We start from the raw sequence: 11,450 nt of genomic DNA on the forward strand, positions 1-11,450 counted from the left end.
TACCTTTGACACAGTCCACATCATTGTGTATTGTTGGTTATCTCACAGTGTAACACTCATGTGTCTCTCCTCCAGCTCATCGTACTGTATCACGTGTCCGCCTACTGTGGCGATGAACCGCAAACATCAGGCGCTCTGAGGAACCTGAGACGGAGAATAACTAACAGCAAGAACAGAAGTCATGTCTCTGGAGACACCAAAATAAACCCTTTCACAAGTGTACAGCTGGTTTAACTTGTAAGGTGTCAACCTATGAGGGGCATGTTCAGAGAGGAGCAGAGCAAGAGGAGCGCTCACTCTTTCTGGAAACCCCAAAACAAACAGTAACACGAGGAACTGGCTTCTTAGACCTGAGAGGACAGCTTCACTATGGTTCTGAACTGTGTTTTATTGGTTAATAAGAATTCAGCGTTTTAGGTTTTGATTCAGTCAGTCGTGGAAACAGTAAAGTTGTGATATGGCACCTAAAAAAAGATGCGTTTCTGGAACGTTTTTACCAGTATATTACAGTATAAAGTTTCACTTATTAAAGAAGTAAAACCTCCTTGTTATCATACAACAATAAGCACACACAGTAACTTCCTCTGCCTAAAGTTCTGCATGAATATCTTCATATTAGTGTACATGCAGTTTTATCGAGTGGCGTCTCATTTCGCTACAGAGTGACGCGTCCTCCGACACACACCCATCTTGGTCTCAGCGGGTCACGTGACGCGGAACGCGCGTTTCCATATGACGTCATTACGCAGCTGTGGAGCGGAGCTGTGGCTTAAAAATGAGTGCGAGCCGGAATGACGCTCGGAACACAACTTTGAATTAACTTCGTCAAAACCGCGACTGACTCGAGCTCAGGTCAGTTATTGTGCACATCAAACAACATCATTGTGTTTTTATTACTGTTGTTGTTGTTGTTGTTTACTTCAGGTGGCTGTAAAACTCCAGCTGGTGTCCACGTTGTCAACTTGTTTACAATGGAGCTCATTCATAAGCGGTGGAGTAACTTAAACTGCGCGTTGAGCGCGTTATAGATCAGTGATGTGACATTCTTTAAGGAAAGTAAACAGGCTGACGTCACTGTAATCCTGTTAACGTCATAATACTTGAGAATGCCGTGAAGTCTGCAGAGAAGTCAAACTAGACGGACGTGTTAAAAGCCTGTTAGTGTAGTAAATGACACGTGGGAGTTCCAGTAAACTTTGATTGATTAAACAAGCTTTACATGTGATCAACTGGGTTGGATTACATAACCAGCTATTCATCCAGCATTGTAGTTGAGTTACAGGAGTTCTTCTTCACGCGCACACATGCCAGTTGTAATGTTTGAACAGCAGGAAACAATAGAACTTGTGTAGTTGGGAGAACATGATTAAACATGTGCACGTCTTGTGTCATGTACAAGATCACACATGTCTTGACCTCTCCTCCGCTCAAACACTTTATCACGAGAGCATCTGCGTATCGGCTCACAGGAGGTGCAGCAGGAGGAGATTGCGTTCACTCAGGAGAAGAGCTTTCAGTCAGGTCTGCGTTTTCTGCACGAGCTGCACTAGAATGGAACTCCATCCCAGTGAGCATTAGAGAGCTACAGACACACAGATCACCTAAAGCAGTGGTTGGTTAGTACCCAGCTCTGTCAGCACTAGAATGGAACTGCTCCTTCCTGCACGTCTTTTATTGTTGCTTCGTGTCAGACTGACTTGTATATTTCACATACTCTGCATGCTTCCATGTTTTGTTCCTCCTGACGTGGAGGACGTGTTTAGTGTCTTAACAATGCAGCAGCATCTCGTCTCTTGTTGTGTTGTCTTTGTGTGTGTGTGTTGAATGTGTCTTGTTAGTACTTGATAACGTAGTGTAACAGTCTCCTGAATGATACTACTTATATTAATATTCTCTCTTCTTTCATTGTTTCTGCACGCTTTGTAAAAGGTCAATATTGCATAACTTTAACTTTAATCTTCTATTCTGTTTTTAGGTTTACTTTGAAACATCTGCTTCTTGAGAGTACAGATGAAAAACAGCCTCTTGGTGCATTTACAGCAATGTTTTTATTAATGTGCACTGTCCCGTATCAAAAAAAACAACAATAATAATAACAATAATAATACAAACTTTTTAATCAAACTTAACCTCGACTTTTAGATGTTTGACCTTCTAAAATGACCGAATGCAGGCTTGCTGCATGTATTTTCTTATTCAAATGGAGACAATAATACCATAAAGTGTGATTAATCAAACATGTGGTGACTTCACCATAAACAGCAACAAGCATCCAGTCACTTTACATAATGCTGTGCAGAGATATTAACATATTTTATGGGATGTCATTGTCTTTTTTCCTGAGCTTCCCGTTAACTCTGTCCTTGGTTTCATCAGTCCTGGTGATTCTTCTGTCTGAGAGTCGCTAAAAGCACGAGCTGGATTCTATGAATAAGGGGAAGTGTCATATCTGTGTTATGAGGCAACATCAACAGGAGGAAATATGTTTTTTTTGCCAACACCCACTGACCTGTAACAGCAACAACAGCACGTCTCTTCACTTCCTCGCTGCTTCTAAACCGTCATTCGTGTTTTGTTTCTTTCGCGATGTGCAAACAGATGAGTTGGATATTTGTTGTCTTTTATATTTCATGACTAAAATGAAACTCTCTTTCTTCAACCCCCCCCCACAGATAAGGGCTCCATCATGACTCACAGTGAAGAAGAAGAGGAAGAAGATGGAGCCGAGAGGGACCAGCAGCAGCAGCAGCCTCTCATTCTGCAGCGAGTGGAGAAGGAAACGGCTCAAAGCTGGCAGTCCGTTGTGTCGCGTCGTCTGAAGAAACACTGCGTGTGCACCTCAGAGAAAGCTAAATCCAAAATACTGGGCTTCGTCCCCATCCTGAGATGGCTGCCACGCTACCAGCTCAGGGAATGGCTGCTGGGCGACGCCATGTCGGGGCTGATTGTGGGGATTCTGCTGGTCCCTCAGTCCATTGCCTACTCCCTATTGGCCAGTCAGGACCCCATATACGGCCTGTACACTTCTTTCTTCACCTCGATCATCTACGCGATCTTCGGCACTTCCAGGCACATCTCGGCGGGGGTGTTCGGGGTGCTCTGCCTGCTCGTGGGTCAGGTCGTGGATCGGGAGCTGGCTTTGGCAGGATACCTCACAGAGAGCGGCGGCGGCATCGGCGGTAACGATAGCGCCGTCCTGCTAGCCGACCTGGGGAACGGCACCGTCGGGATGGGATGTGACAAGAGCTGCTACGCTATCGCGGTGGGAGCTACGGTTACCTTTACTGCTGGGGTCTACCAGGTAAGAGAGCGGGGAAGGATGAATGCATCTGTTCTCCTCCATCGCTGGCATCTCTAAACTGCACTACTTCTCTCTTCCTCGCAAGGTGCTGATGGGCATCTTCCAGGTCGGCTTCGTCTCGGTCTACCTCTCGGACTCCCTCCTCAGCGGCTTCGCTACAGGAGCCTCCCTGACCATCTTCACGTCCCAGTTCAAATACCTTCTGGGCCTGAAGATCCCCAGGCCTCAGGGCTGGTTCGTTCTGTTTAAGACCTGGTACAGCCTGCTCGCCAACCTGGCAAACACCAACGTGTGTGACCTGGTGACCAGTTTGGTGTGTTTGCTGATCCTGATACCCGTCAAGGAGATCAACAATCGCTTCAAAGCCAAGCTGAAGGTAAACCATTAGTTCATTATAATCAAAGGAAAGGTTCCTGTTCAATCGGCTACTTCCGGTAGACCGGAGAGACCGTTCCTCTCCAAATTTAAAATGTCAGACTATTGACCTCTGTAGCGTTATCTTTCCCCGCCTTCGACCAAACTTTACATTTGTTGTCCCACGAGCTGAGGATGTCAGAGTAATGTGTGTTGTTTCTTTTGCTTTACCCAGGCTCCAATCCCCTTCGAGCTCTTCGTGGTGATAATAGCAACGCTGGCCTCTCACTTTGGACACTTCAACACCGACTACGGGTCGGACGTGGCGGGCGACATCCCGACGGGCTTCCTCCCTCCCCAGCTGCCGATGTGGACTCTGATCCCCAACGTGGCCGTCGACGCCTTCTCCATCGCCATCGTGGGATTCGCCATCACCGTCTCGCTGTCGGAGATGTTCGCCAAGAAGCACGGCTACGCGGTGGACGCCAACCAGGAGATGTACGCCCTCGGCCTCTGCAACATCCTGCCGTCGTTCTTCCGCTGCTTCACCAGCAGCGCCGCGCTGACCAAGACCCTCGTGAAGGAGTCCACCGGGTGCCAGACTCAGGTCTCCGGGCTGGTCAGCGCCCTTGTTCTGCTGCTGGTGCTGCTGGTTATCGCGCCTCTCTTCTATTCCCTTCAAAAGTAAGCGTACCACACGAGGAGATTGTTATTGACGACCTGCATTAATAGAATCATAAAGTAAAATCAGCTTTGAGATGGTAGCAGTATTAACATTTCACAAAACGTGTACAATCACAAGTGGAGCGTAAAGGCCTTTACACACTGGAGGCGTGTGCTAAATACTCGCCTTTCTCATCAAAACGATTCATACCAGCAGCGAAGGTTTTAATAGATGTGCAGGAAGACCAGGATCCTATAGATCCACAGCAACATCTGTCAGTCTGTCGGAGGTAAACTGTGGTAAAGACTAAGATAGTGTCAAGATATTTTAGTGGGTTTCCTTTCAGAAAAGCGCTCTGAGTGAATTTGATTTCCCTCTAAACAGTTACACAATATCTCGGGCTTTTATTGTGAAAGGTAAGAACGAAAGGAGAGGAACCGATCTGCGCTGCCTTTGTCGAGGTTGAAAGGAGTAATAAAGTTCGGACTACGGAGCCTCCGTGTTGTGGTGCACTATAGCGTACGATTTAAACATTCTGCACAACGCGATTGGTTGCCTTTTTTAAATTGCACAAAAAAAAAAACGTTTGAAAGAAACGCTCCTGGTGTGTTTAAAGGCCCTCAACTGAGAGAACCCTGAACTTGACCAGTGAGTTTGCACGTGAACAGTCGGGCTGTCCCGTAAGAGTCTTTATTTATCTCTGATCTGTAGAAATGCACCTCGAGGACCATCGTGATTCTAGAGCATACATCACCAGCCACACGCACCAAAGAGCTGCTCGCATGTTGGTACTGAGCAAACACAACGATTCATTTTTTTGCGACCAGGTCGATACATTTGAAAACTTCACATTCCAAAGTTTCAGTTTGTTTCAGTATTGACGGGTTTCTTTTGAGTTCTCAGGAGCACCTCTGCTCGTTCTTATCTTGTTGACCATGAAAATACAGATGACCTGTAGGTGAGGGTCAGTGCTGACTCGGCACCGCTCTGCAGAGGTGTTGTGCAAGTTAGAATATCTCACGGTAACAAACTACAGCAGATGAGTTCACTGTAAACTACAGAGGTAGACACCTCGGACCTGTTGGGAGAGGCTTTGAGCACCACCGTCTGCTGTGATAGCAGCTGATGATTGGAAGTCTTCATCAATGAGGCCAGATTATGTTTTATTTGACTTTCTTTGTGTCGCTTTTTGGTCTCTTAATCTGGTTTACCTCAGTGTTATCCTTTAAAGCTTTCACTCTTCTTCCATGAACAGCACTGAGTCCTGACCTTTGTGTTCTCCAGGTGTGTGTTAGCCGTCATCATCCTGGTCAACCTGCGCGGAGCTTTACGGAAGTTCCTCGACATTCCCGGCATGTGGCGGGTCAACCGCGTGGACGCCGCCATCTGGCTGACCACCATGGCGACCTCGGCGCTGATCAACACGGAGCTGGGTCTGCTCGTGGGGGTCCTGGTGTCCGCCCTCAGCGTCCTGGGCCGAACCCAGCAAGCCCGGGTCCTGGAGCTCGGCCGGGCTCCGACCAGGGAGCACTACGAGGACCTGTCTTCTTACCGCGGCCTCCGGACGCATCCCGACGTGGCCGTGTTCCGGTACGGGGCTCCGATCTATTACGCCAACCAGAGCATGTTCAGGAAATCTCTCTACAAGTGTGTGGGGCTCGATCCTGTGAAGGGGAAAACCCAGCTCATGAAGTTCAAGAAGAAGAACCATCGGCAGCAGCAGCAGGAGGAGGAGGAGGTCGCAGGAGTCCCAAATATGAAGTCAGAGAGCGACGGTAAAGAGGAGGGAGCGACCGTAACCCTGATGCTCCACAAGAACCCGCGCAGCTTCCGCAGCGTGGTGATCGACTGCAGCGCCGTCTTGTTTCTGGACACTGCCGGAGTGAACGCTCTGAAAGAGGTCCGCAAAGATTACGCAGAACTCGGGATCAAGGTCGTCCTGGCCCAGTGTAATACCTCAGTACTGGACTCACTGGAAAGAGGGGGATGCGATGGAGGAGGAGAAGACGGCATCTTATTCTTCACCATCGCGGACGCCGTCGCCCACGTCCAAAGCCGCTCCGCTCCGAACGGAGATTACGACGGCAAATGAAAGATCCGTTTATCCAGATCTCTGTTTACATTTATGCAATATCAACTGTTACCGATGTGCCTTGTGATGCTACAGTATCACACATCTGTCCTCCACAAACCGCTGCAGACAAGTATTTATTTCAGTTTCATCACGATTCTGTAACTCTTAAAAGCATTTGAAGTCGTCCTTATAGAAAGAAATGAAGCCAAAGAACTTAGTACTTATAGAAGAAATTAAAACTTCACTTTGAGACACATTTTATTTTCAAAAGGAGTTTTTGAAAAGTTATAAACTATATATTATTAATATTTTATTTATTTATAGGTCCGTCCTAACTCAATTTGAATGACCCTGAAATTGAAAATGTACATCTAATGTATGAGTACAATAACCGTTTATTTAATACATCTACTGTATAACACACTGTTAGAGTCCCTACAATACGTCGTCACATGCAGAGCGGATGAAAACGTTTATTATATACGTTATATATAATGATATTATAACGTGTCCATCATTTGCAAGCCTGTGATTTTGTTGGGGTCAGATGATGTCTGTTGGGATGAGTGCAAAAAGTCTTTTTAAATACATACTGTGCAGTTTTTCGACAACATGAACCATGAATGTTCTGTAGCTGATAGTCCACGATGCGGTTCTCTCTCAGGCCAGTGGTCATGTTTCCTCAGCCGTAAACCATGTGACCGACTGGATGGGAGAAGCAATGCTCCACTCGAGCATATTTGTATTTTCTGTGTACTTCACATTCAGCAGCCTTCAAGGATCACTCACACACTCACACACACACACACACACACACACACACACACACACACACACACACACACACACACACACACACACACACACACACACACACACACACACACACACACACACACACACACACACACACACACACACACACACACACACACACACACCCTGAGTTGTACAAATGTACTGAATGTTTTCAGGTCCTTCGACATACGGTTGATCACCTTTTACTGTTGCAATGTACGTCATTTCTTATCCATAAGCTCGTGAGTCACAATCTTCTTGTTACCATTTCTTTTAACGTTTTTTTTTGTTTTCCAGTTATTTCATGAGAACAAAAGGTCGTGTTTTTAAAATGAAGGCTCTCCTTTTTATTTGAATTAGCCGGCAGGTCTCTACTGAACCACGTGTCGCTCTGATGGAGTGCTTCATGTTTGCAGAGGGCGACGACGTTCACCGACTGTTACTGTAGCTCGGTGAGTACGTGACGATCAGCCTGGTGGTGAATCGGGGCAAAGTTTGAAAGAATGCCGTGTGAGATTAACTCCAGGACACAGCTGTGTTGAAACTCAAACTAGCTCCTCCCACTAGGAGCCTGTACGTTATTAAATACATTTATGTATATCGTTTAAATCTTGGAGGTGGCTACAGGATGGTGTTCTTAGTTAAAGGTTAAGAGAGGGCGATGAAAAACAACAGATCAATGCACCAGCAAAAGGAGGAGAAGAAGGCCGCTGCTAGCTAGTGAACAAGGGTGTAAACTATGCTGTAAACGAGTCTTTGAATAAAGTGTGTTGCCTTAAATCGCTGTGCTTCAGTCTACTTTGGACCAAATCTCTGATAAAAGACTGTTGAAACACGTTAAATGTGTCTGTTTTACTGAATTTATATTTAAAACGTGTTATACTTTGGTATTAATAGAGAATCAGAAGCTCCATTGTCAGCCAAAAACAACACCCGGACTATGAACTGTACAAATGTGAATGAGTTAAACCGGCACCAGCTGAACGCAGCTCTGTGTTTACCGAACACACGCCAGGAACTCACACCAGCTATACTTTACTCTTTACAACCTTTAAACCCCGTTGATGCCACACCCGTCTCACTGCAACACGCTTGATTTCATGTTCCTGATTAGAATAAGATGAACTCAGGATTTAAACTTGAATCGGTCCAAACCGGTTTAGATTTGCAGGATATTCGATAGGATTGATTTTTTTTCACAGCTTCTTTTCTTTAAATGTTCCTGCAGATATAAAACGGGAGCGGTGTATTTTTATAGCTTCTTTTCTATAGATCCATAATACAGAGAGCCTATAAAAAAGAAATGAGGGCGTTCACCAACGCCTGACAATCAGTCACACAGATGTTTGTTCCACATTTAGTTTCTATCTGACTCACCACCACCAAGCTGCAGACCGACAAAGAGATGAGACGGAGTCGATGGGTCGGTTGGTAGAGACGGCATCCTGATAGTAAAATAGATATTATACATTGTTTCATATGAAGAAATACTTTGTGACATGCAAACAATAAAGGGGAAACTCACAAGTGTGTATACCCAAAGCTGTTGATTTAGTGAAGCGGGGCTTAATCAATTAGCTCCTCTTAAAGCGACACGACTCCGCTAATATTGACTGAAGTCGTGTTTACCGTCGAGTCTTTTGTGGAGCTGCTTATCGACGTACATCGATATGCTTCTAAGAGGGAAATCCTCTGTTCTTTAATGTAATGTTACATTTACAAAACCTTTGTTCACCCAGAACTACAAACTGACATCGTGTGTTGTTACTCCGGTGAATTCCCAACATGCACCTCTCTCCTTCACGCTGAACTGTGTGTTGAGAATCCTGCTGTTCTGAGGATGTTGATCACACTTTATAGTGGAGTCAAAATTCAGAACGTGAGCATGGCTACCATCACAACACAAGCTGTGCTAATCTGTATTATTTCATATATTTGGGTATTTGACATGAACACACACACACACGCACGTCATTTTCGTTGGGTCTCAAAATCTAAAGAAAAGACGGTGATGTGGTGAAGTAGTGAGGGCTCATGGGAGTTCTTAGTTGTTATTCAGTGTTCATGGTTCAAGGCTTTTACCACAGATGTCTCCTCCTCCACAAAACAAAGGGATTAAAACCACTAAAACGCAGAATAAATGTTACAAATCTGTTTCTCTGACGCTCTGACATTGCTCAGCTTGTTTCTCTGATAACTTCAGATCCAGACGTGCGATGACTGAAACCTTTAAAAACAACCAAGTCTTCTTTGTGTATCGTAAAAATGTGGCTTCAAACTCCATAAAGAGTCAGTTTACGACGGCTTCTGGAGCAACCACAACATGGAAAACCTTTACCTCGTCTCTGGGTTTGAAACATTTAACATAAAGTAAATACACAACTCAACAAAACATAGAATGTCTAGTCGGTTCAGACAAAACAACGAGATAACAACACGCTGGCCTGTGGGGACCAAACGGGCCACAAAGAGCAGTTTGTCTTCACTCTCGAAGGTTCAAGGAGAGCGAGCTGATGATGATGATGATGATGATGACAATCCTCAAGGTGAGGAAGATCTGTTGTGTCTATGTTGCAAAGGTCTGAACGTTTTACTGTTAACAATGCAAATATTGAATAAAACATTCTGGAACTTTTACTTTCTTTTGTCCTCCAGAAGAGCTGCAGTAACTTCACAACTCGTTTAAACTGGAGCTTCTATCCCGATGTTCTTTCGTCGTCCTTGTGGCTTGTACCCAGATGATCGATGCCCCCCCCGTCTGACAGCAGAAAATACAAAATATTGATGAGCACCTCAAGTTGAAGGAGGAATCCTTAGATGTCCCATCTGTGCTCTGGAGCTTTAGTCAATAAGCAGTCTGGCTGCGTGTGGACCTCTGGAGGAGATAAGAGTTCAGTGATTAGAAGTTCTGGGCCTGCCTGTATCTCCTCTTCTCATCTTCTTTCTCTCTCCTCATCCTCAGCTTAATTTAAACTTTTATTGCTATATTTAAACTTTTATCAAACATGAAGTCTGGTCTCCTAAACATTATGTTGCTACTACGACTACGCTTCGAGGGAACGGATCGTCTCCAAGATTTAGTTTCTTTCTGACACGTCGGGGTGGGAGGACGGGTAGCCAAGAGACTGTGTTGCCGTTTTATTTTGATATGAAGTTACGCCTTTTATCACGAGGCTAAAACTGCAACCGTAATGGTGGAAACGAGTTTAGTTGTATTGGAGCGTGTTCTCGTAGGAGGTTGGTACACGACGTGCTTTCAGTCAAGGCCTCCGCCAAATAGACGAATCATCGAGTGTTTGGGACGTCTTGCAGGAATGATAGACGCTCACTTTAATGTTAGTTATCTTGTGTGTACAAAGAGAGTAAATGTGTTTCTAATTATCCACATTATCAATACATCTTCATTGCGTCATGAAGAGCTGGTATTGTCAAGAAGGAACGGTTGATAAACCAGAGACAGAAGGGATGCATAAAAGAAAAAAAAAGTATATATTAAGTACTTTATAAAATGTTAGACTTCCATATAGCGTTGGCTATAGTGTCTCTCTGGTTTGGTGTTTGCTGCACCGTAAACCACCAAAAGCAGTGACGTTATTCTGCCACCAGGGGGCAGCATCGACCAGGAAGCTGGAGAGAATTTAGTGAAGAAAATGCTTTCTATATCATGACGTCTATTTCTGTGAAAAATAATATTTCTCTGTATTTTCACGTCTCACAAAGACAAATTAACTCCAGAGTAACACTGAGGGGTAAAGAGCTTCTTGGTATTTAAGTCCTACTTGCTTTTAAACCTTCAAACTGTTGTTAGTTCTTTTGTCACTATTTTAATCTCGCTCCTGTCTTGACTCTGTCCCCCTGGACTTTATTTAAAACCAACTTGTTCAGTCCTTTGGGAGCTTTATGCTGTACATTTATAAAAACCTGTTGCACTTTGATTGAGAGTCATTTTTTAAATGTATTGTAGTTTAGAAATGAACTGGACTTACCGGGACCAGAGCCTGTAAAGGCAGTGACAGAAACCCGCAGAGGAAAGAGGTCGATACCGAAAACAGAGAAAGTCTGAAGATCAATAAGAGACGCAGCTTTTTCTTAAGCGCAGACAGAGCACAATAATTAAAGCACTAAACAAATGAAATAACTGCAGAACTTGTGGATTTGTCTCTATCTGACTGTCCTCTGCATACATGCAACCTGCAAGCTTAATCAGGTAAAAGAGGAGAGACGCGGTGTCTGCAGAGAAATGAGGGAACCAGAGGTGA

The 11,450-nt window shown here is 44.8% G+C and overlaps 1 protein-coding gene across 1 annotated transcript; it reads left to right on the forward strand.

Annotated features, from left to right (window-relative positions):
- The first annotated feature begins 751 nt into the window (after positions 1 to 751).
- Positions 752 to 7,996, forward strand: slc26a2 (solute carrier family 26 member 2). Its single transcript, XM_079167921.1, has 5 exons — positions 752 to 852; positions 2,673 to 3,301; positions 3,387 to 3,677; positions 3,891 to 4,339; positions 5,604 to 7,996. The coding sequence occupies exons 2-5, from the start codon at positions 2,687 to 2,689 to the stop codon at positions 6,409 to 6,411; spliced, it is 2,163 nt and encodes a 720-aa protein (XP_079024047.1). The 5' UTR covers positions 752 to 852; positions 2,673 to 2,686; the 3' UTR covers positions 6,412 to 7,996.
- The last annotated feature ends 3,454 nt before the right edge of the window (positions 7,997 to 11,450 follow it).

This window comes from Pholis gunnellus (genome assembly GCF_910591455.1).
Source record: "Pholis gunnellus genome assembly, chromosome: 10".
Lineage (NCBI taxonomy): Eukaryota > Metazoa > Chordata > Actinopteri > Perciformes > Pholidae > Pholis > Pholis gunnellus.